The 24,437-nt window shown below is 46.3% G+C and overlaps 2 protein-coding genes across 14 annotated transcripts in view; both read left to right on the top strand.

The window, feature by feature from the left end:
* Window positions 1-8,913, top strand: part of AFDN (afadin, adherens junction formation factor) — a 143,523-nt gene extending 134,610 nt beyond the window's left edge. For 7 of the 13 annotated variants that reach the window (XM_021670688.2, XM_064360460.1, XM_064360459.1 and 4 more), the window contains 3 exons: window positions 2,388-2,484; window positions 6,169-6,253; window positions 6,806-8,913. In XM_021670688.2, coding sequence (XP_021526363.1) covers window positions 2,388-2,484; window positions 6,169-6,253; window positions 6,806-6,959 — 336 coding nt within the window. In that variant the 3' untranslated portion in view covers window positions 6,960-8,913. Of the gene's footprint in view, window positions 1-2,387; window positions 2,674-6,168; window positions 6,254-6,805 lie in introns of all 13 variants that reach the window. The other 6 variants (XM_064360454.1, XM_021670682.2, XM_021670680.2 and 3 more) reach the window with 1 other exon arrangement.
* Window positions 8,914-20,182: 11,269 nt separating this feature from the next.
* The window catches only part of KIF25 (kinesin family member 25), a 63,218-nt gene continuing 58,963 nt past the window's right edge, over window positions 20,183-24,437 (top strand). Inside the window, 2 exon segments of the mRNA XM_064361252.1 lie at window positions 20,183-20,288; window positions 22,365-22,561. Coding sequence (XP_064217322.1) covers window positions 20,183-20,288; window positions 22,365-22,561 — 303 coding nt within the window.

Genomic DNA, 24,437 nt, shown 5'->3' with positions numbered 1-24,437 from the left:
AAAGCTGTCTGTTACTTCCCTTCTATGAAGGTAGAAGCTTTCAGTGTTACAACTTCTGATGGGGGAAAATTTAGTTTTTATTAATAATTCCTTCTTTGATAGTCTAGTGAACTATATTAATAGAACAGTGTACTGTTCACAGAAAAGAACTTGTAGGGAGTTTTTTGTAGTGATACGATCTGTTAGGATACAGAACAGTCTAAGAGTAAGCTTGGTAGATATGATGCGATTCATTTAAATGGAGTAGAGTGAGTAATGTAAGGACACAAACCTGGATTCAAATTAGTGATTTCTGCATTTTGTAGACCTTGGCCCTTCAAGTTTATCATCATATTATCTGTTGAGTCTGAACAGCATTTGAAATCCTCTCAAAGAGTTTGAGCTTTCAGGATTAGGTTTCCCTGTGAGTCTTTCACTTGTGTAATGGTAAGTCAAACTTGATCTTTTAAGGAAATCAGATTTCCAAAATGCTGAGCTGCTTGATGTCTGAGTGTTGATGGTGTTTGCTGTTGCTTTGCTGTTCCATGACAGCCTCCCTGGCTGCTTGGAGGGCTGTGCTTTTCCAGGGCAGTGCCAGCTCGACTGTCCCAGGCCCCGCATGGTGCCCATCGCTATAGGTGGGCCCAGTCCTGGCCATGCTGGGCCTCAGCAGGGCCAGTCGGGTTGTCACGGCAGTGCAGTCAGCATGCAGAGAGGACCAGGCCACGTTTTTCCTATGTGGAGAAACTCGGGTTATTTAATTTTTCCAGCGTGTTTTGTAACTCATGCTTATGTCAAATACACTTGATTTAGTAACTGCTTCTGTAATTAAGTGGTCACTGTAAAAAGAAGGCGAATAACCTATTTTTGTATCAGAATGTCCAAAACTGATAGGTTTGGTTTGTTTAGAAAAATGTGCCATTCATGCATTTGTTTGGTAGAATAAAGTCATCTTGTAATTGTATCTGCTCTTGGTATAACTAAAAGAGGATGTTTTGATTTCCCCCTAAAATGTTACCAAGCAACTGTTCTTCATGTTAATACTAAGATTCTTGATGCTTGCATTTAAAAGCCACAAGAAGTCATTCTGGTTTGATTCCTCCAAGGGAACACTTACTTTGTGTAGACAAGAAGAGAAGAGTCTTTCCTTCTGGATTCCTAAACATAGAGCGAGAAGATGCAATGAGAAATTGGGCTCAGAGCAGTAATTGGGGTTGGCATTTATTCTTAAGAGTTTTCTCCCTCAAAAGGTGAAGCAGTGACATTGCGTGTTCGCTGTGTGTGTGTGTGCACGCGCGTGTGCGCGTTTGTGTGTGTGTGTAGCGCTCTGGAGGGAGTAGGGCGAAAATAGAGCATGAAATTGAAAATAGGGACTAACAACTTTTAACTGAATGCCAGCAAGGTCTCTAAAATTAGTTTTCTTTGGTTGAATGAGTTTAAAATTCATTGATCATTTCACCGCATTAAACATTTACTCAAGGCAGTTTATTCTGTTTGGTCTTTCACCTCCTTCTGATTTACTTTTTTCTTGTGCTCTAAAACTTTTGTCAATCCTTTAACAAAACTGTGCTGTTACTTTTTTTAATGTTAAAAGAATCTTAACACTGTCAACTGTAGCTTGTTGAGCTGTATGTCAGAAAAAAATGTACAGTATGTGTCAAAATATATTTGAATATCTTGTTGCTGTTGCTGTTAATGCCTGGCTCTCTAATTTTCTGTGTGTTAGGGAGTTTATTAGGATTTGAAATATAAGTTAAGAACTGTGGAAATCATATTTTTTAAGATTGTTGCTTTGGGAAAATGAGTGGTTTTTTTTTTTCCCCATTTACGGTTTCCGGTTGATTTCCTTCCTAATAACTGGAAATAAACAGGGTGGTTGTACCGCATCCTTGTCCAGGAAGGACTGCTCTTCTGCATTCACAAGGCTCAGTGAAAAGGTGTGCAAGGTTGCCTTTCAGAAAGTGCTGGCCATAGAAAGCCAGTGACAGCCTGTTTTTAGTTTTGCATTGCCTTTAAACACAGCAGTAACAGGTAAGTTAATATCCTCCCAGAAACAGAAGAGGAGAGAGAGAAGGAAGTAGCAGGAGCGCGGAGGAAGGGAAGCAGAGGAGAATTAAGTCCACGAGGACAATGGAGAGGCAGCAGTGACTGGGAAGCAGGAGCCTGAGAGGTCATCCATGCCGTGCTTTTGAGCAGTTTTCTGTCCAATAACCCAGAATAGTATGAACGTACTTGTAAGTCTAGGGAGAAGACTCTCTGGATGGACCTGCCGCTTTTGTCATAGTAATTGTGACTATTAAACTTTGACGTCAGTGTGGTGATGAGGACTGTTCCCCATGAAGGCCCAGTGGGTCAGCTGTTGCCTTCTGACCTCTGACCTTTACACTCTTGTCTATTCTCGCCCACAGAGGCGACAGGAAGAAGGGTATTACAGCCGCCTGGAAGCTGAGAGGCGCAGACAGCACGACGAGGCGGCACGCAGGTTGCTGGAGCCCGAGGCGCCCGGTCTGTGCCGCCCTCCGCTTCCCCAGGACTACGAGCCCCCGTCCCCGTCCCCCACGCCCGGCGCCCCTCCTCCCCCGCCTCAGCGAAACGCCTCCTACCTCAAAACACAGGTCCTCTCCCCTGACTCGCTGTTCACTGCCAAGTTTGTTGCGTACAATGAGGAGGAGGAGGAGGACTGCAGCCTAGCAGGTCAGGATAAGTACTCCAGCACAAGAAGCTTTCATGGGGCCCTTCTTCCTGGCCCCCTTAAGCCACGGCCGCCCCCCTGCCAGCCACGCCCGGCCTCCGATGGCATCTTTCTCTCCAACTCATTCCAGCCACCCTTAGCCAAAGCCAACAGTACTGCTCACAAAAAAGACCAGCCCCCGCCCCCTCCAAAAAAATCCAGCTTCTGCCATCCCAGCCACTGCAAAGGTAGAGGTAAAAGAGTGACAATCAGCTCTCTGTCTTAATGATTGGAACCTTGGCATCTCTCTGCACACTCGCCCTGTGGTATGGTCCAGACGATCGTACTTGCTTTGAAATTTGGATGTCACATGATCACTGGTCTCAGCATGGTGATCTTCCTCTGCCTCTGATTGTCATATCTGTGCTGATACTTTTTAGTAGATATCTTAGTACTTCGATTTCTTCTACACTTGAAAAAGCTCCGTTTCTTTGATCAGCTGGCAATCAGTCCTTCTCGTGTTCCCAAATAATCTGAAGTACTGTTGGTCTTGGCTTCCTCTTTCCGCCCCTGCAGATGGTCTTACATTTGTTTGAATAGGTGCCTTTTCACATACTGTAGTGTCTCTAAAGACACAGTGTTACAGTCACATTTTAAGTGTTCCTTACTGAATGTGGGCAGAACTTTTTGTTCTGGGTTTAGTAGCCTATGGAGTAAATCATACACTCTGATGGTGGTTTGGTTGGTGTGGTTGGAGCATCTGCTAGGCCAGTTAACTTAGCTTTATGACCTCAGTGCAGGCTGCCTCACGCCAGGGCAGACACCCCAGTCATAGTGAAATTCCTCTCATTCCTTTTTCATCTAACTGGCTTCACTCCTTCCTGTTATCTGCACTCTTAGCACCAAGTAACACCATCAGCCAGACCTTAGTAGGCATGCAGCTGCCATTAGCTAAACCCCCAAAGCTGACCGTAGAGCAGGACAGCTCTGCGGCTACAGTGTCTAGAGGCTGTCACGGGACAGCTCTGCGGGGACCGTGTCTAGAGACTGTCACGGGACACTTCTGCGGGGGAGAGTGTCTAGAGGCTGCCATGGGACAGTTCTGCGGGGCAGAGTGTCTAAAGGCTGTCATGGGACAGCTCTGCGGGGACCGTGTCTAGAGACTGTCACGGGACACTTCTGCGGGGGAGAGTGTCTAGAGGCTGTCACGGGACAGTTCTGCGGGGCAGAGTGTCTAGAGGCTGTCACGGGACAGCTCTGCGGGGACAGTGTCTAGAGGCTGTCACGGGACGGTTTTGCAGGGGACAGTGTCTGGAGGATATCACGGGACAGTTCTGCAGGGGACCGTGTCTAGAGGCTGTCACAGGACACTTCTGCAAGGGACAGTGTCTAGAGGCTGTCATGGGACAGCTCTGCGGGGACAGTGTCTAGAGGCTGTCACGGGACGGTTTTGCAGGGGACAGTGTCCAGAGGCTGTCACAGGCATACATTCAGTAGTCAAGTGTTTTCGAGACAGCATGTTTAAAATATAACTGAATTTATAAGGATTCAGATTTCACACTAATCTTAGCTTAAATGAAACTGGAATTCTGGCACTAAACATCTTCAGATACAGGAGTGTTACTTTTAATGAGTGTATCAGAGTCTTCCAAATCCTACATCATTCTGCATAAACAGTGCATGGGACTCGACAATTCTGAAAGAAGAATATTCTAAATCTTGGTGTAACTGTCACTCAAATAACAGATGAGTTTTGCCAGAATTCTGTCTTCCTCCCTCCCCCAGATCAGAACTTTGATCTGCTTTGAAGGTTTAATAATAGTTAGGTGGAGTCACTTTAGAAGCCAGAATTAAATCTTTTTATGAAATATCGGTTGTAAATATCTATAATTCACCTTTTAGAGAAATTTATGGAATAATAGAAAATTTTGAAGCAGAGTGCCATCAGTCTCCTTGTATTGAATTGTAAGCTGAACTTAGAGATATTTCTAAGTGTCATGGCAGAAACGTGGGGTTTGATAGCCAAGCACTACAGTGAGGTGTCACTGCTCACCATCTTGGCTCTCAGTCCTACCACTAACCCTTATTGTACTTCACACGTCAAGTGCCGCACAGGACCAGGTCATAGCCTACATCCGTTTGCTCCGCCTCTTTGAAGACTTCTTCGTAATGTACAGAGCCATCTGCACCGTGTGTGGGGCACCTTCTGACCTTGCCGCCTCATTTTGCTAGCATGTCTCATTCCTTGCTCAGCTCTGCTTCTGTCGGGAGCGCTCAGTAAAGCATGCTTCTGCAGATGGACTTGGCTTCTTCCACTGGGCAGTGAGAGGAACAGCATTAGGGAGTGAATTGGAATGAGTAATAACAGATTTGAACATAACACCATATGAAAGATTCATCGCTAAAGCTCTTTGAAAATGATCCGTGATTTCGAGTATTCATAGAGAGTCAGCTGAAGGTATTTGATACTCTAAGTCTAAAAGTTCTGAAAACTTTGAAGAATTAATTTTACCAGTGGGAAAAGCCAGTATCATTCTTAAAAGAAAGCTCAAAAGATACAACATAATGTTTTTTTAAAAAGGCAAGATAAAAAATTTGGAATTAAAATGGAAAAAATGTCTCTATGCAGCAGTTTATCTGAAGGCCCACTGTAGATTGTCGTAAGATAGAGCTGTGTTTTTGTTGAGTCTTTTGAGTCTTTGCTGAGGATGGTGTCCTCGCAGCGGTGGTGGGAAGCCGGAGTAAAGGGGCAGTGCAGAGAGCACCTTCGAAAGGCAGCCTCGCCCGTCCGCAGTGCCTCAGAGGACTTCTGCACGGCAGGGCCTTTTATATAAGAAGAGAAACAAAAACACATTTTTGTGCAAGTTGTTTGAAAAAGAATTTTAATGTGAAAATATTGAACTATTGTGGCCTGTTTAATCCAGTACTCATTGCTGTCAGTGTTTGCTGAATAGTTTGAGCATTTATTACTCCAGCCTGTATTCCACTGTAAGCAGATTTTTCAAGTGTGAATTTGTTTAATGCTACAATTAATAGAAATACATTAATACTGCTTCACTGCATTATGATTGTAACGATATGGCATTTATGGTTACTTGGATACACTTATGATATTACTTGGATACATTTAACACTTGTCTGCATCATGTCTTTTGATCCTCAACAAGCCACTGAGGTGGGTAGGAGCAGGGCAGATGTTGCCAGTTGGTTGGTGTTGCACCACCCGTAGTTGTTCTGCCGCTGAGAGGCAGAGCTGGGCCATGGGCAGTATTCCTCTCTCATAATGAAGGGCATGAGGTCAGCTTTTTAGCACCTTTGGAGAGTAGTAATTGGATTACTCAGGCCACCAATAGAGAAGAATTTCAAATTGATGAAACTTTGATAGAATATAAAGGGTTTTTACCATCCTACTTAATCAGTAAAGGTATTTTTTATTCTCTGAGCACTGCGTCTTTATCATGAGTAAAGCTTGGAAATAATCAAGTACTTTAACTTGTATTGTTTCTTTCACGGAAAAGGACCAAACTCTCACCCAGGATCCACTGGGGCAGCTGTTGGCACCCATGAGGCATATCGAGATGCAAGAGAGAAGCGCTCTAAAAGGTATGGACGGTTGTGCTAGGTGAGGCCCTTACCTGTACCTGATGACCCTTTCCTTCTTCACAGCACCTTCCAGTTACATCAGCAGAGTTCGTGGCTTTGCTCTTTGCACCAGCTGTTCTTAAAACATGGAATTTGAACTAATCAGAAAAACCATCAGTACCATTCTATCACTTATTATTAAATTTGGTATATTTAGAGATGCCTCTCAGGTACATGTAAGATTCCTTAAAATGCTGTATTTTTCAGCTGTACCCCTCAGGTGACTCTCGTTTAACTGGTAAGAATTGCCTGCCTCCTAAAATCCAACTTGCAGGTTTTTCGAAAGTTGAATATGACTGTGGAAAGTGAATGTTTTAGTAAAGAGAACATGTTGCCCCTTTTTTCTAGATGGGTTTAAATACAGCCCCTGTAAGTGCAGTGACAGGAAAGGTGATCACAACTTAACAAAGAATGAGTCTGAAAATTGTAATCGCCCATTATGCAAACGTATGTAATTGTTGGCAGGTTGTTTGTAGTTTGTCCAGTAATCTTTTGTGTTGCCCTCTTACGCAGCCAAGATGCAGATGTCCCTGGAAGTTCTGGGGCCCCTGAAAACTTGACATTCAAGGAACGCCAGCGTCTTTTTTCACAAGGTCAAGATGTATCCAATAAAGTGAAAGCTTCTCGTAAATTAACAGAACTGGAGAATGAACTGAACACAAAATAAACAATGAGGTGGACACCTTGTCTTTACCCAGAATCTTCTCAGCTGTGGGTGTGTAGGTGTGAATTTAAGAGGAAAGGGGAGGGGGTTATATTTCTAAGTGATTTATCATTTCTGTTTCTACAATTGTTGGGATTTAGAAATGTTTTCATTCCATGAAATTTTATTTTACTTTATCATGAGGTTGCCATTTATGTAATTTAAACACTGTCTAATTTCTTAATTATCTAACTCACATGAAGATAAGTTTTTTGTTGGTTTCTTTTTTGGAGTCTTGAGTTCGAAGGGGAGAGCACCAAGGGCAGGAGGGAGAATGGGTGTGTCTTCTGTCCCATCCTCCCTCCGTCATCCACCGAGGAGCACAGAGAAGTTCTGTTTCTGTTTTTCCAGAAACTTCACTTTTGCTGTCAAGCAGACAGTAGCTTGAACTCTTGAGACTCTGGTTGGCTCTGTTTAGTAGTGACCACACACTCTTCTGCCCAAGAAACAACATGTGACGACATGCTCCTCTCATGTCCCCTGACCCTGGTCATCGTCCTAGTCTGCATCGTGAAACGGTTTAGGCCAAAGCTTCATGTGCGAGGATGCACATCCATCTCATTCCTCACACATCTGAGCTCTCCTCATCAATTCTAAGTATTTGATTATTTCTTATTCTGAAAGAAGAAAATTTTGAGGATTTAAGCTTAGGGGATTTTATTTTTGTAAATACCAGATTATTGTTAGACTTAATAAATCACTGGTGAATTTGAAGATGACGGTTACATTAGAAAGTTAATACTTCAGCTCTTCCAAGGCATCTGTAAAATCTCTTTTGAGCAATGTTCACGTGACTGGGAATGACAGAAGAATGGGAAATGAGATGAGTGGGGACCCTCAAGCACAGCTGTCACTCAGAATTTTAAATTTGAAGAAGAAATAGATTTTTCATCTGTATGCCATCAGAAAAAGGAAGGGATTCAACAACAGGGCATCTGTAACTTAAATATTGTAAGAATAACTCATATGGAAGTTCAAGTTATTTTTTTACACTATATAATAGAGTTATTTAATTTTAATTTGTTGAATTATTAGTTACTACTGTCATTTCTTCAGCTATAGACATGTGGCTGATGTTGGGGAGACGGACCTCAGTGTGTTTTATGTTGTCTGGTGTTAAGATAATAAATTACTTGGTGATTACAAGCAAATTTTCTATTTGACAAAGCCCTCAGTGGGGTCCAGATGATTTTTCTGTACCATATTCTCTTACACATATATATGTTAGGGAAAAATGCACACTTTCAAAGAGAAACATAGGGGCTTTTACTGCCTTAGAAATCACTTTTAATAAGAGTTGTATGATAAGTCATTAAAATGCGAGTGTAAATTTTTTTTTATGTCTATCAGGGTTCTTATTTGAAAGTGTGCTCTTACCGTTTCCTTGTTTGAGTAAGAGAGTGAAATGGTTCGGGGTGTTTCGGAGGGATCTGCTTGCTTGTGGCAGAAGTTCTAGGAAAAGCAGGCGCCTCCCAAATATCTTGAGAACACTGGCAGCCTTAGGTGACCAAATCCACACTTTCTTAAAAGAGATTCAGATGAATTACTTTTCTGTTAATATATAAAGAAATACACGTGACAACATGCAAATACATGTAAATATCTACATACAGGGATATTTGTATGTGTGGTTGTAAAACCCATCAACAAGTGGATTTGGCCATCTTTGGGCAGTTAGGTCAAATGTGAATATATGTAAAAGTGCTTTTCATAATTGTGCATTACTATGGAGAAAACAAACTGCTGTAGTTTCCATTTCTACTGTATTTCAGTTGCAATCTATTTTTAATAAACTTTGTATTTAAGTATATTTGCTATTGTTTTGAAAGTGCTGACAAAGTTTATATTTGTAACATCAGCCTTCCTCGCCTGTCTCTTTCCATCTGTCTACTCTTCATTAAACACTTACTGAATATGATTTCTGTGTCAGGTAGTGTTTTTAATTTGTGGGGAAGTGTTCTTTTTTTTTTTTTTTAAATATATTTTAAATTTTTTCTTTTTTTATAGAGACCTAGTTTCACCATATTGGTCAGGCTGGTCTTGAACTCCTGACCTCAAGTGATCCACCCGCCTGGGCCTCCCAAAGTGCTGGGATTACAGGCGTGAGCCACTGCGCCCAGCCATTGTGGGGAAGTGTTCTGTGCCTCATCACACAGCTCACAGGTGGCGGTCTGTGAGTCTCATGAGCCATCCAGCTGCCCAGGCCTATCTGAGCCATTTCTCTTAGCAATGCTGTCTCTCTGTGGCCTCTTTGAAATTCCTAAAATATCCCTAGTAATAAGTAAATGGTGTACATGAGCCATCCTGGTGAGATGTGTCTTAGTGCAAGAACTCACTTGGGGTAGCCTCATGTAAAAGGGTATGTTCGACTGTAAAACTCCGCAAGTCATGTATGAGGCCCTGGGAGCTGCAGGAGACCCGGGCACATGCGGGCGGGACCTTCGGTCTGGACAGGCTCGGTGCCGCCTCTGCACCTTTGTTCCTCCCGCCCCTGCCTGTTGCCAGTGTACCTTTCAATGACCTGTGACCAGGAGGACTGGGACGGGGCAGGGATGGAGAATTGGTAGGGCTTTCATGGCGGGAGAGAGGCATGGGCAGTTGGTTGAAGGATGCAGAGTTTCAGAAGGAGGAACAGGTTTTGAGAGCTGTTTGCTGCACAGCAGGATGACTGTAGTCCATGTATTATAAAAATAAGGACTTTGAGGAAGGAAGGAGTGTCTTAGAGCGCAGAAACTTGTGGAGACCTTTCTGATAGAACAAGATATTTATGTATTGGAACTATAGTATTCAATTTTACTGTATTTCAATGCTTAAAAAGTAAAGTTTAAGGTGACAAAAACTTAGTATGAATACAGATTCAGTTTCTTCTCAGGCCCGTGTTTCTGTTGCTGTTATGGAAATGGTGGCAGTGCCCTGCCGTGGTCTGTCAACGCAGACCAGCAAGTGCTTGATGATTTTCTGGTGTACACCGTTGGACACAATTTCCTCTCCTTTATTGCGTGGAAAACTGATTTCAAAGATTTAGTTATATTTAGTAAACATTAAGCAAAATTTAATTTGAATGACTTACAGGAGGGAAAAGATGTACAAAAAGGGATAGTTTTTTTATTTCCAGTATTTCATCCAGTTTATTCCCAAAATCACATACCCTCAAAAGACACATCTAGACTTGAGACTGGGAATCGAAGCCAGTTCCTTGTGTAATTGAGCAAGTGTTGATGGGAGCCTCCGGTGCCTCTGCCTCGGGACTGGCCTCACAGCACTTAGCTCTGTCCTGAAACATTCCAGCAGGCAGACACATGTTTCATGTACGCTGATACATAGTAACTGTTAATTATGTAAAGGGGATACCTGGAGGTCTAATAAGGTTCCTGTGGAGATGGTAGGCTGTTCTGAGAAAATGATGCTCTTGAGAAGCCTTGCAGACGGAAGGAGAAGCTGGGGCAGGCAAGCTGTGAGACAAGGTGGAGACAAGGTTCTTTTGAATCTTATAGTGGCTGTCCTTAGAGACAACAGATGACAAATGTCTCCTATTCAGATCTTTAGGGCCGGGCGTGATGGCTCACGCCTGTAATCCCAGCACTTCGGGAGGCCGAGGTGGGCAGATCACAAGGTCAAGAGATCGAGACCATCCTGACTAACATGGTGAAACACCGTCTCTACTAAAAATACAAAAATTAGCCGGGCATGGTGGCCCGCGCCTGTGGTCCCAGCTACTCAGGAGGCTGAGGTGGAAGAATCGCTTAAACCCAGCAAGCGGAGGTTGCAGTGAGCCGAGATTGCGCCACTGCACTCCAGCCTGGAGACAGAGCAAGACTCCGTCTCAGAACAAACAAACAGATCTTTAAAAGGTGCTAGACTCTTAGTTACTCTCTTCAGGACTGGGAGGACCTGGCAGGAAGAGACGTAGCTATGTTAACACTTTCCAGATGCACACGTGCCCCAGCAGAGGATAGCTTTGCAGGACCAGTTCAAACCATGGCAAAGAAACGTGCTTTGGGGGTAAATACTTTGACTTTTGGAAGCCTTGTCTCATGAGGCCAGAGTCAGATTTGGAAAGTAAGTCACGAATTATAGAGTTATATAAAACCCATCTGATGGAAATTGATGGTTTGTAGGGCATGACTCCCCAGACCTGTTAGATAGGAATTTGGGCAAGATGAAAATAAATCAGCTCAGTCCTCATGGCATACATCAAATGACAAATATTTATTTAAGAAAATCTGCTAAAACTCCGTAAGAATAATGACCATCTGTGGCTCCCTCCTTTCCCCACCCCAACTCTTCTTGACAGAAGCCCCACTCTTGGAGGGTGTGGCCAGGGAGACAGGGCTCCCTCTCCCCTCAGCTCTCACCCGGGGGTCCCCGCATCTCACCAGGAGGGACAGAGGCCAGCGTTTCCCACCCCAGCACCCAGTTGAAGAGGCTGAATTCCTGGCAAGCATGAGGGACAGCTCCCTTCCTCCACCCAGCCCTACTCATCGGCTGGGGCTGTAGCCTAACAACAGTGGGCTAAGAATGCTGGGATCAGTTGCTCTTCGCCAGCTCCATTGCAGGACACAGCTCTGTCAAACTACAGGGACCAGAGCACGGGGGGCAGACCACGTGAAGAAAAGGCAGCTCTGAAGTGCTTCCCTAAGGAACTGGCTTTATTTGAAACGAGAAGTTCAGGCTGAAAGGCATGCTCTGAAACAATTGTTCCTCTGCATTAAGAGGCATGAATTAGCCTGTGAGGGCTGCCAGAACAAAGTGCCACAGACTGGGGGCTTAAGCCACAGAAATTTCTCTCTCTCAGTTGTGGCGGCTGAATGAGCTCAAGACATGGGCAGCCTTCGTTTCCTCTGAGGCCTCTCTCCGTGGCTTGTGGGTGGCCACCTTCTCACTGTGTCCTCATGTGGTCTTTCTTCACCCCGGGATCTCTGTGTATGTCCAGATCTCCTCTTCCCGTAAGGACACCAGTCACCTTGGAATAGGGCCCAGCCCCTCCCTGTGGCCTTGTTTTAACTTAATCACCTCTTCAAAGGCCCTGTCTTCAACTAGAATCATATTCTAATGGACTGGGGCTTAGAGCCTCAACATGTGGATTTGAGGGTAGAGACAAAATTCAGCATATGATCAACAAGCTAACTCATAGCCCCACTAGGGGAGCCATCCTGGAGCTAAAACAAATCCCAAAGACTGGCCTTAAAAATGATCACTGCTCCAGTTTGGCCGGGCGCGGTGGCTCACGCCTGTAATCCCAGCACTTTGGGAGGCTGAGGCGGGCGGATCACGAGGTCAAGAGATCGAGACCATCCTGGCCAACATAGTGAAACCCTGTCTCCACTAAAAATACAAAAATTAGCTGGGCTGCGTGCACGAATATCTCCACCAAAACCACGACGACCAGTTGGCTGCGTGCACGAATATCTCCGCCAAAACCACCACGACCAGGTGGCTGCGTGCATGCCCAAGGCTGAGTCCTCCAAGGAGCTGCCCCAGAGGCTTCACCCTGCAGGGGCAGTAAGCGTCACTGAAATTGTCTAGCCAAGTGACTCCACAAATAAGCAAAGAACCACAAAACCAAGCTGTGGAGAGAGAGGAGAGGCATCAGTAGGTAGAGTTTTTATACTCTATTATCTAAAACTTCAAAAAAATCAAAAAAGTGTAGATGTAGGAAAAATGCAGGAAACAAAAACTGCCTCATGAGGGCCTGGATTGTTTTTCAATTTGACTCTCATTCACGGGAGGGCCTAGATTTTAAGTGGACAAAGACCTCAAAGCAGCCATTACAGATTCGTTCAAAGAACTAAACAACACTGTGCTCGTAGAAGAGAGGGAAACCGTGACAATGTCTCATCAAATAAGAAAAATCAACAAAGAGATAGAAATTATTTTTTTAATGATAATCCTGGAGCTGAAAATAACTGAAATAAAAAAGAAATTCTCTGGCAGGGCTCATAAGTACATTTGAACCGAAAAGTCAGCAAACTTTAAGATAGCTTGGTGGAAATTATATAATCTTAAAAACAGAGGTAAAAATAGGTTGAAAAAAACGAATAGAACCTCAGAGAAAGATGCGAAACCTTTAGGCACCCCAGCATATGCACAATGAAGGCAAAGGAGAGAAGAGAGCTAAAGAGGCGGAAAAATATTCAAAGAAATAATTACTGACAAGGTCCCAAATGTGCTGAGAAATGTGAATCTTGACATCAAAGCAGCTCAATTAATTCCAAAAGTAGGATAAATACAAGGAGATCCACACTCACACACCTCGTAGCACAAAGGTTTGGAGCCAACAGGAAAATCCTGAAAGCAGAAAGGGTACACAAGTTGTCACGTACGAGAGAGCCCCGGAAGGACTCTCGGCTGACCTGTCATCAGCAACGGTGGAAGTCAGAGGGCAGCTGACACGGTCTGGCTGCTTTCCCACTCAAATCTCGTCTTGAATTCCCATGACAGTAAGTCTTGCGAGATCTGACTGTTTTAAAAGGAGGCGTTTCCCTGCACTAGCTCCTTCTCTCTCGTCTGTCACCATGTGAGATGCAGCTTTCCCTTTCTGCCGTGATTGTGACGCCTCCCCAGCTATGTGGAACTGTAAGTCCAATAAATCTCTTTCTTTAGTAATTTGCCCAGTCTTGGGTTTGTCTATATTAACAGCATAAAAACGGACTCATATAGCCGTGGAATGGCACGTTCAAAGTGCTGAAGGAAAAAAACCTGTCAATCAAGAGTCTTAAATCCAGCAAAACTGTCTTTCAAAAATTAATGCAAACTAAAATCACTCTTAGGAAAAATAAGTCTGAGAGAATTTATTGCTGGCAGGAAACTCCTCAGGCTGAAAGCGAGTGGAACCACAAGGAAAGCTGGATCCACAAGGCGCGTCAGTAAGGGTAATTATGTGATTATAAAAGATGTATATTTCTTCATTTTCCGTCTCTTAACTGATTTAAAGAGCAGTTGTATAAGACAGAGTGTGTGTAATTGTATTGTTGGCCCTGTAACATGTAGAAATGTAATGTATTTGACTAACATAGCACAAAGGACGTGATGACTGGAGTCAGGAAATGACCCCAGCGACTTGAATCCACAGGACCAAATGAAGACAAACAAAAATGGCGAATAAAAAGAGAAACAGAACTTGCATATCAATATATGTGTGTTTTCCTTCCTTTCCTCACCTTCTTTAGTGAACATGAAATCATGTAAAGTCATGATTATAACAATGTGCTGTTGTATTTGTGACATATATACATAGAAGATGTGTAACTGTAATAATATGAAACAAAGGAGGGACGGATACACCTAACGAAAGGCTCCTGAACTACTGAGACAAAACCCAGCAGAACTGAAGAGAAATGGGCAATTCAAAAACAACGATTGCAGACCTCAATACTCCACCTTCAATCATGGATAGACCAACTAGATAGAAGATCAACAAGTAAACAGAAGACTCGGACAGCACTAGAAACTGACCAGACCCAACAGACACGTGGAGAACACGCTACCTACAAGTGTGCATTGAACACGCTCCAGGATAAGCGTGCTGGGTCACAGAACAAGCTGGAATCGTATATGATTTTTTTTTTTTTTGAGACAGTTTCGCTCTGTTGCCTGGGCTAGAGTGCAATGGCTCAATCTTAGCTCACTGCAACCTCCGCCTCCTGGGTCCCAGTTCAAGCAATTCTCCTGCCTCAGCCTCTCTAGTAGCTGGATTACAAGCACGCACCACCATGTCCAGCTAATTTTTGTATTTTCAGTAGAGTCAGGGTTTCACCATGTTGACCAGGCTGGTCTTGAACTCCTGACCTCGTGATCCACAATCCTTGGCCTCCCAAAGTGTTGGGATTACAGGTGTGAGTCACCACGCCTGGCAAATCACATGATTTCTATCCTTTAAATGTATTCAGGCTTGTTCTGTGACCTGGCATGCTTATCCTGGAGTGTGTTCAGAATAGAGTTAAATTTGAAATTGATGGCAAAAATGAATGTGGGAAACTCACAAATATGTGGAAATTAAACAAGATATTAAATAGTCAATGTGTTAAGGAAGAAATCACAAGGACATAAGGAAGTAATTTGACATAAATGAACATGAAGATACCACATTACAGAGACGTATGTGATGAAGCTGAAGCAGTGCTTGGTGGAGCTTTATCGATGTGAAAGCCTGTATTTTAAAAGGAGACAGATCTCACATCACCAACCTACTCTCCTACCTTAAGACACTGGACAAAGCACAGCAAACTAGACTCACACAGAAGGAAACAAACAGAAAAGATTAGAGCAGAAGTAAATGAAATAGAAAAACTACAGAGAAAATTGACACAAATAATTGGCTCTTTGAAAATATCCATAAAATTGATGAATCTTTGGGTTGACTGACTACAAATGGTCTCAAATTGCCCATATCAAGAGTAAAAATGGAAGGCCAAGGTGGGAGGTCAGGAGCCAGCCTGGGCAGCACGGGGAGACCCCATCTCTATTAAAAAAGAATAAAAAAGGGAATATTATCTTAACAGAAATATAAAGGATCATAAGAAAATACTGTGAACACTGCCAACAAATTAAATGAGTGGTCAAGTTCCTATAAAAACACAAACTACCAAAACGGATTCAAGAAGAAATAGAAAATCTGAATAGAAATGTAGTAAGTAGAGAGATCGAATTAATAATCAGAAACCTCCGCGAAGAAAAGTTCAGGCCCAGATGGCTTCATTGAATTCTACCCGACACTTAAAGAAGAATTAGCACCAGTCTGTCACAAACTTTTCAAAATCCAGAAGAGGACAGAACACTTCCCATGCCATGAGGCCACATTTCTGTAAAGCCACAGAAAGATATCATGAGCAAAGAAAACTAGAGAGCAGTATCTCTTCTAAATAAGGTGCAGAAACCCTCAAGGACAGAGGAGTAAGCGGAATCCAGCAACGTATAAAGGGGATCATACACCGTAAGAGTGGGACTGACTCCAGGAATGCAAGGTGGGTTCAGCTTTCAAAAGCTGGTTAATCTAAGAGACCTTATCAATAAAAAGGACAAAACAGCTATGATTATCTTAACAAACCCAGAGGAAGCATTTGACACAATTTAACACCTCTTCATAATAAAAACAACCAAATAAGAACGGAAGGGAAATTCCCCACCCTGATAAAAGGCATCAGTGACGGAACTACCGCTAATGGCACAATGCTGAAAGACCCAACGCCTCTCCCCAGAGACCGGGAGCAAATGGGCACAGCCACTCCCAACACTTCTAGTCGACACCGTCCTGGAAGCACTAGTCGGGTGATAGGAGAATCGAGAGAAAACGGCATGTCAGAGAGGAAGAAGGAAGAGGATCTCATTTACAGATGACATAATCACGTAGACAGAAAATCCTGATAAGTCCACTAAAAAGTGGCCAGGTGCAGTGTCTCATGCCTGTAATCCCAGCACTTTAGGAGGCCAAGGTGGGAGAATCACTTGAGGTCAGTGGTTCAAGACTAGCCTGGCCAACATGGTGAAACCCCATCTCTACAAAAATACAAAACTTAGCTGGGCATGATGGTGGTCACCTGTAACCGCAGCTACTCGGGAGGCCGAAATGGGAGAATCGCTTGAACCCAGGAGGTGGAGGTTGCAGTGAGCCAAGATGGATGGCCCCATTACACTCCAGCCTGGATGACAGAGCAAGACTCTGTCTCAAAAAACACAAAAAAAGGAATCCACTAAAAGAAAACTAATTTGCAGCAAATAAACAAATAAACAGATTTGGCAGGTTGGAGAATATAAGATCAAGGTACAAAAGCAAATATATTTCTATACTGTAGGAATGAAAAACTGAAAATGAAATTAAGAAAACAATTTCTGCCAGGCATGGTGGCTCCCACCTGTAATCCCAACATTCCAGGAGGCTGAGGTAGGAGGATTGCTTGAGGCCAAGAGTTCAAGACCAATCTGGCCAGCATAGCAAGACCCTGTCTCTATTTAAAAAAAAAAAAAAAAGGCCGGGCGCGGTGGCTCAAGCCTGTAATCCCAGCACTTTGGGAGGCCGAGGCGGGTGGATCACGAGGTCAAGAGATCGAGACCATCCTGGTCAACATGGTGAAACCCCGTCTCTACTAATACAAAAAATTAGCTGGGCATGGTGGCGCGTGCCTGTAATCCCAGCTACTCAGGAGGCTGAGGCAGGAGAATTGCCTGAACCCAGGAGGCGGAGGTTGCAGTGAGCCGAGATTGCGCCATTGCACTCCAGCCTGGGTAACAAGAGTGAAACTCCGTCTCAAAAAAAAAAAAGGCTGAGCGCAGTGGCTCACGCCTGTAATCTCAGCACTTTGGGAGGACAAGGCAGGTGGATCACGTGAGGTCAGGAGTTTGAGACCGACCTAGCCATCAAGGCGAAACCCCATCTCTCTTAAAAATGCAAAGAAACTAGCTGGATGTGGTGGTGGGTGCCTGTAATCCTAGCTACTTGGGAGGCTGAGGCAGGAGAATTACTTGCACCTGGGAGGTGGAGGTTGCAGTGAGCCAAGATCACACTATTGCACTCCAGCCTGGGTGGCAGGAGTGCAATAGTGTCAAAAAAAAAAGAGAAAGAAAAAGCAATCCCCTTACAACAGCATCAAAAATATCCAAATATTTTGGAATACCTTTAACCAAAGAAGTGCAAGGTTAAGACTTACTAGGATTTTACACTGAAAATGATGCTCATGATTAGCCGCCAGGGAGAGATAAAACCGCAGTGCGACAGCCCTGCTTAGCCACAAAGAGGACTATAATTAAAAAGAGGAGGGTAACAGGGGTTGGAGGGGAGGTGGAGAGGCTGGGACCCTCCTGCAGTCGTGCTGAGAATATAAAAAGAACGCCGCTGCCACCGGGTGGACGTCTTGACTGAGTTGTCCAGGTTCTTGGGGCGTTGACAAGGAATCAAACAAAATACACAAACCAAGCCCCAGAAGCACAGCTGCACCGAACGCGCAGATAAGCGCAGATGTCCTGCGGTGATGCCGCGCTGCACAGGGTGGGAGCGGCTCGGCCGAGCGGCTCAGGAGCCCCAGCTGCAAGGTTCTTTAGGGTTTTTCTTAAGCAGAGAGAATTTGGTAACACCCCTAGGTGCCCTTTAGCGGCCTGTGACCAATCAGAGGCCGAAGCGGAGCTGTGGCCCCGTGGTGCGCTCCGAGGCTGAAGTGCTAACGTGTTATCACAGGAGGGCGGCTGTGGCCCGGGTGCTGCCCAGTCCTGCCTGGAACTGGCCGCACCTGCTGCTCCTTTGCTTACACCTTAACCCTTGGTTACCCTAATTCCCTGTTCTCCTGCCTCGCCGCTGCTCTGGAGGACTGTGTGACAGTTCCTCAAAATGCCAGGTATATGCGCCCAAGAGAAGGGAAAGCGTTTCCCACGAAAGCGTGTACGGGAATGTCCTGGCAGCACTGCTCACGATAACCAAGAGGAACAGGAAACCTGAACGTCCATCGACTGACGAATGAATAAACGTGTACGTCCATACATGGAAAGTCATTTGGCGATAAAAAGGAATGAAATTCCGACACTGCTGCACACGGTTGAGCCCTGAAAATCTCCTGCTGAGCGGAAGGCGGATACGATGGACCAGGTGTCGTTTGAGTCCATTGACGTGAAATGTCCAGAATTGGCAAATACAAAACCAGGAAATAGATCAGTGGTTTCAGAGCACGGTGGGGAGGAAGAAGTTAGGGGTCATGTCTAAGGGTTTCTTTGGAGGAAGACGAAAATATTCTGAAACTAACTATGGTGATTGTTTTACTACTCACGGTACACTGAAGGTGAGTGAATTGTAGGGCATGTGACTTGTACCTCAGTCAGGCTATGGAATCGTTGTCAGTTAATTCCAGAAGGACGAAGCAGGGGAAGAGAGTGGTGGTATCCACCGCTGCGGGTGTCCATGAAGAGAGGGCGCAATCTTGGAATTAAGTGGACTAGAAAGGAAATATTCCAGAGACTTCTTTTTAATAGGTTAAGCTGACTGAGCCAGGCACAGTGGCTCATGCCTGTAATTCCAGCACTTTGGGAAGCCAAGGTGGGTGGATCATGAGGTCAGGAGTTTGAGACCAGCCTGGCCAACATAGTGAAACCTCATCTCTACTAAAAATATTTAAAAATTGGCAGGGTGTGGTGGCAGGCATCTGTAAACCCAGCTACTTGGGAGGCTGAGGCAGGAGGATCACCAGAACCCAGGAGGCAGAGGTTGCTGTGAGCTGAGATCACGCCATTGCCCTCCAGCCTGGGCAACAGTGTGAGACTCTGTCTCAAAAAAAAAAAAAAAAAAAGAGGTTAAACTGACTGCATCAGCAATGGATAGTGTAGACCAGGGGTCCCCAGCCTCCATGCCTCCATACTGGCCGTGGCCCATTAGGAAACTGGGCCGCACAGCAGGAGGTCAGGAGGTGAGCAGGGGCGAGTGAGCATTCCCGCCTGAGTTCCGCCTCCTGGCAGATCAGCACCGACATTCGATTCTCAGAGGACCTCCAACCCTCTTGTGAACTGCACGTGCGAGGGATCCAGGCTGCGCGCTCCTTATGAGAATCTAGTGCCTGATGACCTGAGGTGGAACAGTGTCATCCCAAAACCACCCTACCCCAGCCTGTGGAGAAACCGTCTTCCACGAAGCCAGTCCCTGGTGGCAAAAAGGTTGGGGACTGTGGGTGTAGATGACTCCCAAGGCCTCCGCTCATATCACCAGTCCCAGACTTTGGAGTTACAAGCAAGACTGACCTCAAATGACCACAGCTGGTTGTGGCCGTGTCAGCAGGTGTTGGGGAGGAGAGTCCCCGGCAGAGGACTGACTCCCCCAGGAGGAGGGGCTGCCCCGGGCCCCCTTCCTAAGACACTGTTGGTTGCCTTTGCATGGAATTTTCTGGTTGCTGGCTCTCTCCATGCTTACTGTTGGCAGGTGATATGTGACTATGTCAGACCCTCCAGGACCCTCCCGTCTATGTGGGATCAAACCTGGGCTTCCACCTGGCTGACACCCTGGCCACGCCCTGGCCTCCTTCCAACCTCAGCCTCCTTCACCCTGTCCTCAACACGCCATGCTCGTTCCCACCTCAGGGCCTTTGCACTGGCTGCTTCTGTGCTCCAGTGTTTCTGTGACAGCCCGCAGCCCTCCCAGCCAGCCTCTCTGAGCCCACTTCTAACGCGGGTGGGAGGATCCAAGCCCCAGGTGTGGCTGCCACTGCTGATCAGGGACCATGCTGGAGGCTGGAGAGGCGGTAGATGTGAGCGCAGGCAGTGGGAGGGAGTGGGGCCTGTCAGGGTCAGACACGGTCTTCTCTCCCGTCCTGCGGCCCAACATGGGTCGGTCAGTTCCCGGAGAGGCAGACGTCGCTTCGCAGCTGGGGTGTGTTCTGAGAAAGGTGTCTGTGGGCGACTGTGTCATTGTGTGGAGATCACAGGTGCACTTCCACCAGCTAGGATGGTCCTGCTGCTGCCACAGGGTGTGGCACTGTACCCAGGTCATGGACCTGTGCTGCGCGGGGCTGTGCTGAACTCCACGGGTGGCTGTGACGCAACAGTGAGATTTGTGTATTGCAACACAGAACAGCTACGGCAAAAATAAGGCCTGACCATCTCACGGGGCCACTGTCAGGTGTAAGGCCTGTCACTGACCCAGGCACGGCCGTGCAGCCCAGGCCCGCAGTTCCTCAGCGAGGGCCTGTGTGTGTGTCTGGTGTGCGCTCTGCTCCGAGGGTGAAAATGATGGCTGATGAATAGAATTCTCAGGATTTCCGTCCAAAGTACGCGCTCTGTTGGTTGTGGGTAACCCCCCACATGGGCGCCGAGGAAGGCGAGCTGTGCAAACCCCGGGCACGATTAGTGCCTGAAGAATATCTTAGTCTATAGTGTTATTACTCAGCTGTTTCCTTCATATAATCCTTTATATATAATCACGTATTAGTTTATGTCTGGTGGAGGACCTTTGGGCACCCCCCCCCCAGCCACATGGAAAGTGCCTAACTTCCAGATGAGGAAAACCCCTCCTCCCTCGCAAGGAGGGTCCCTTATCTCACTCTGTCTGCCACTTTGGCTCGGCCCGATTCCAGCAGTCTTCCGGCCGGGCAACCAACTGAACCAATCACCATCCGCCCCATCAGCTCTCCAGTAACTCCCGGCCCGACAAGCTCCCCGCCTGGCAGACATCCCCCCCGCCCCCTGACAGCCAACCTGACCTATTGCCACCTGCCAAATCAGCTCTCCCACTCCCCCAATCCTTCTACCCCTATAAAAACTGCCAAACAAAGAAAGCCGGTGCGAGACTGCTGACTCTTCCCCCGTTACGAGTCCAGTCCGCCCGGAGACTCTCCAATAAAGCCTGAACTCCTCTTTCATCTGGTCTAATTCGGTCGCGCCTTGGGGTCCAAGTTATGAGGGTCCGGGCAGGTCAGACAGTTTATAGTCAGAACAATTAGTGCCTGAAGTATATCTTACTGCTTCCATATATCTAGCTTATATAATCATACTTAGTACTTATATCTAGCATACTTAGTTCTATATAATCTTTCTATATAATCATATAGGTATTGTAGTCGGAGCTGTACTGACACATTTAGTGCTGACTTATATAATCCTTCCATATAACCATATAGTAGTTTGTAGTAGGAGGAATGCCTAGAGCAGTCACAGAACAGAAGCAGCACATGGGAAAACAGCCAGATCAGGACGAGAACCAAAGACCCAGGCGGTGATGTCCCTGCCTGAAAGGGCACACTCTGTATGGCAGGCTTGGAGCAGGAGCCTCTCCTCCTGATATAGCAGTTGTAGCGCCTTGCATCCAGTTCCTGTGGAAAGTCGGCCTCGGACCTGAGATCCTGGAATTAACCAAGGGAGAAGAACCCCTCTGGTGTGACCAGTCACAGCGGCTGTACACCCTGTCAGTCTTTTCTCACTTCTGTGCTAGCTCCAATCATCCTCCCAGAAATATCTTAAGAGAAGAGCACAAGTCTGTCAGCTCCCACTGCATTGGCTTACAGTATCCTTCTATTAGAAATATTTTGAAGTCTCTAGTCCCCAGGTAAGAAGTGTTCTGCACGACACCTGTTGCACACAGCCCACCTCCTTGCCTCAGTGACCTAATGGGGGTGGACCCCTTTTCTGTACACGACCCTCTACTAATGCAAACAGCACGGCCCCCTACTGCGCACAGCCCACTTCTCTGCCCAGGTGACCTAATGGGGTGGCCCCCTTGCTTGTGACTCACGTGATTATGTGTGCCCTGTCATTAAGCCTGTAAATGATGACCTCACTCATGACCCTTCCCCCTGCTTGTATCTAATAAATACAGACACTTCTGGGCGTTTGGGGCCTCACCTGGCTCTGCTCATAGGTGGCATGGTCCCCCAAACCCAGCTGCTCTTATCCTGTTGTCTGGCACAGGTCCATCTCCAAAGGCCTGGCTTCTCAATGCCACCACATCGGGGATTAAGTTTCCACATGAATTTTGGAGGTGGTGCATTGAAACTGCAGCAGCCACCATCAGCACAAGCCAGGTGACCGGCGTCTCCATCACCCCAAAGGCCCCCACCGGTGCTTTCACCCCTTCCCACACCCCGTTCCAGGACGCTGCTCTTCTGGTAACTCGAGTGATTCCATCATCCCAGAACACTTGAAAGCTGCTACCCTTACCATCTGTCTACCTCACCAAAGAAAACGTCTGTTGATGACGCCGCTCAGTCTTAGGTACGTTCTTAGGATTAAAAAGGAGGGGAGCACACATGGAGAACGCCGTGGGTGAGCACGGACTCAGGTGATCCTTTTCTATCATTTGCTGTTGCCACATGGGGTCCCTGGAAGCTCCTCATCAGGATGTGAACTGGCTGGGAAAAAGGACGTTTGCAGATGTGGCTAAATGAAGATTCTTGAGATGGGAGAGTGTCCTGGGTCCTCCTGGTGGGCTCTAAATGCCATCACAAGTGTCCATAGAGGAGGAGGCAGAGAAGCCTCAACACAGAGAGAAGGCCATGGAGGGACAGAGGAAGGGAGCATTTCAGATGTGGCCGTGTGTCCTGGGCAATTCAACTGCAGGCCAAGGATCGGAAGCAGAGGCAGAGCCAGGAGGAGGCAGGAGGGGTCCTCCCCGGGGTCTTTGAGGGGGTCGGATCCGCACCTTGGACTTGGACTTCCGCCTCCAGAACTGTGAGACGAGAAGTTTCTGGTGTAAGCCCCCAGTTTCCCAGGACTTCTAACAGTGGAAATAGGAAACCCTGTGTTCATGTCTTTAAATTATTACCCCTTTAGAATTCTTGGAATCTTAGCAGCATCAGGGCCGAGTGGGTTTCAACTCTTCTTGACTGTCCTTGAATAACCCTGTCAAGTTTTATTGGAAAAAATAAATGTAGTGGCACTAAATTTGCAAATTAATTAAGGGATATTCATACTGCTTCTGAGGTGAAGGGAATATATTCTGCGTTCATGTTTAAGCTCGACCTTTCCTGGGGCATGGAGGCACGGGTTTGCATGGTTATCATGCCCTTCCTCGGCACTGAAGACCAGGGCTCACAGGCAGCAACCCTGGGGCCCAGAGAGGTTAAAAACATTCCCAGTTTCACAAAGACAAAACGCTGAGGGGCTGAGCATCACATCCAGCCACCCGGTTCCAGGCCACGTTGTTCCCTGGGAGTGCCTGGTGTAATTCTACATGGTGTAATTCTACAGTAATGAAAACAGCTCCACATCGTTCCCTGGGAGTTCACAGTGTAACTAAGGTAAGAAAAACAGCTCCACACTGTTCGCTGGGAGGGCGTGGTGTAATTCTACAGTAATGAGGACAGCTCCACATCATTCCCTGGGAGCGCGCGGTGTAACTCTACAGTAACGAGGACAGCTCCACATCATTCCCTGGGAGTGCCCGGTGTAACTCTACAGTAATGAAGACAGCCCCACATGGTTCTCTGGGAGGGCACGGTGTAACTCTACAGTAATGAAGACATCCCCACATGGTTCTCTGGGAAGGCGCGGAGTAACTGTACGGTAATGAAGACAGCTCCACATGGTTCTCTGGGAGGGCACGGTGTAACTCTACAGTAATGAAGACAGCCCCACATGGTTCTCTGGGAAGGCGCAGAGTAACTGTACAGTAATGAAGACAGCTCCACATGGTTCTCTGAAAGGGCGCGGTGTAACTCTACAGTAATGAAGACAGCCCCACACTGTTCCTTGGGAGCGCGCGGTGTAACTCTACAGTAATGAAGACAGCTCCACATGGTTCTCTGGGAGCGCACGGTGTAACTCTACAGTAATGAAGACAGCTCCACATGGTTCTCCGGGAGGGCGCGGTGTAACTCTACAGTAATGAAGACAGCCCCACACTGTTCCCTGGGAGCGTGTGGTGTAACTCTACAGTAATGAAGACAGCCCCACATGGTTCTCTGGGAGGGCACAGTGTAACTCTACAGTAATGAAGACACCCCCACATGGTTCTCTGGGAGCATGCGGTGTAACTCTACAGTA

This window comes from Aotus nancymaae, unplaced genomic scaffold (genome assembly GCF_030222135.1).
Source record: "Aotus nancymaae isolate 86718 unplaced genomic scaffold, 86718_ANA_hifiasm-v0.15.2.pri h1tg000040l, whole genome shotgun sequence".
Lineage (NCBI taxonomy): Eukaryota > Metazoa > Chordata > Mammalia > Primates > Aotidae > Aotus > Aotus nancymaae.
The sequence above is the reverse complement of the archived record's forward strand: the minus strand, read 5'-3'. Positions and strand labels throughout refer to the sequence as shown.